At 56.4% G+C, this 811-nt stretch overlaps 1 protein-coding gene across 1 annotated transcript in view; it reads right to left on the bottom strand.

Annotated features, from left to right (window-relative positions):
- The window catches only part of VOLCADRAFT_101494 (uncharacterized protein), a gene marked incomplete at both ends in the record, with an annotated part of 1,673 nt that extends 1,089 nt beyond the window's left edge, over positions 1-584 (bottom strand). Inside the window, 3 exons of the mRNA XM_002959934.1 lie at positions 63-101; positions 356-430; positions 558-584. Of these exons, the coding sequence (XP_002959980.1) occupies positions 63-101; positions 356-430; positions 558-584 (141 nt within the window). The remainder of the gene's footprint in view (positions 1-62; positions 102-355; positions 431-557) is intronic.
- Positions 585-811: the final 227 nt, after the last annotated feature.

Raw genomic sequence — 811 nt, 5'->3', positions numbered from 1 at the left:
GTGGCTGAGCCTGCATGCCACGCAAGGTGATGATGGCAGCACAGCTAAGGCTTGGTACGTACCTGTATGCATGGCATGGGGATCGTGGNTGGAGGATACACCTGCCGGTGCAGGATTACACATGGCTCCCTGACTGGGTATGCAAGATCCAAGATACCGTCCTGGCTAGTAGTCTGGATCATAAAGAGTAATGTGCTGTGCAAAGCCCCGCATAACAGCCCCGCACGGCATGCCTTGTGCCTGTGCTTGATGATATTGGATTCCCCCCAACAGCCAACTGGAGTTGCACACCTGCACCCAGTTCCAAGCATGTGATCTCATTCCAGCATTGCAGGCACCTGGACGAGCGGCCAACCTGTCGCAGTGCACCGCAGCAAGAGGACTTCGCCCAGGGCCTGTTGACATCACCCAGTTTCGATCTGGGGACCTCCTGTGTGTGAGACAGATGTGATTCCACTACACCATGATGTCGAAGCTAGGCACAGCACGCCCCAGCATCCGCTCTCCGGCGCCCTAGCCTTACACAACATCACGCACACCCACTTACACCCACTTACACACACAGGCACAGGCACAGGCGTCATGTTTCACGCACAGCGTACACCGCCACACCCAGCTGTGCCCGTGCAGTAGGCCTCAGCCCTGCTCGCTCCTAATTAGCCGCTACTTCTGCATGAATGCGGCATCATCAAGGCCGCCGCATGCGTACATACATTTCGTTGACGCGAGAGCATGTTTGTACTTGCCCCCTTACACACGCTCCTTATGTAAGGAGCCCAAGTGCGGCCTGGCAGTATGTAGATGCAACCTG

This window comes from Volvox carteri (genome assembly GCF_000143455.1).
Source record: "Volvox carteri f. nagariensis unplaced genomic scaffold VOLCAscaffold_1598, whole genome shotgun sequence".
NCBI classification, from domain to species: domain Eukaryota; kingdom Viridiplantae; phylum Chlorophyta; class Chlorophyceae; order Chlamydomonadales; family Volvocaceae; genus Volvox; species Volvox carteri.
Note: the sequence above shows the minus strand (reverse complement) of the source record. Positions and strands in the feature narration are given on the sequence as shown.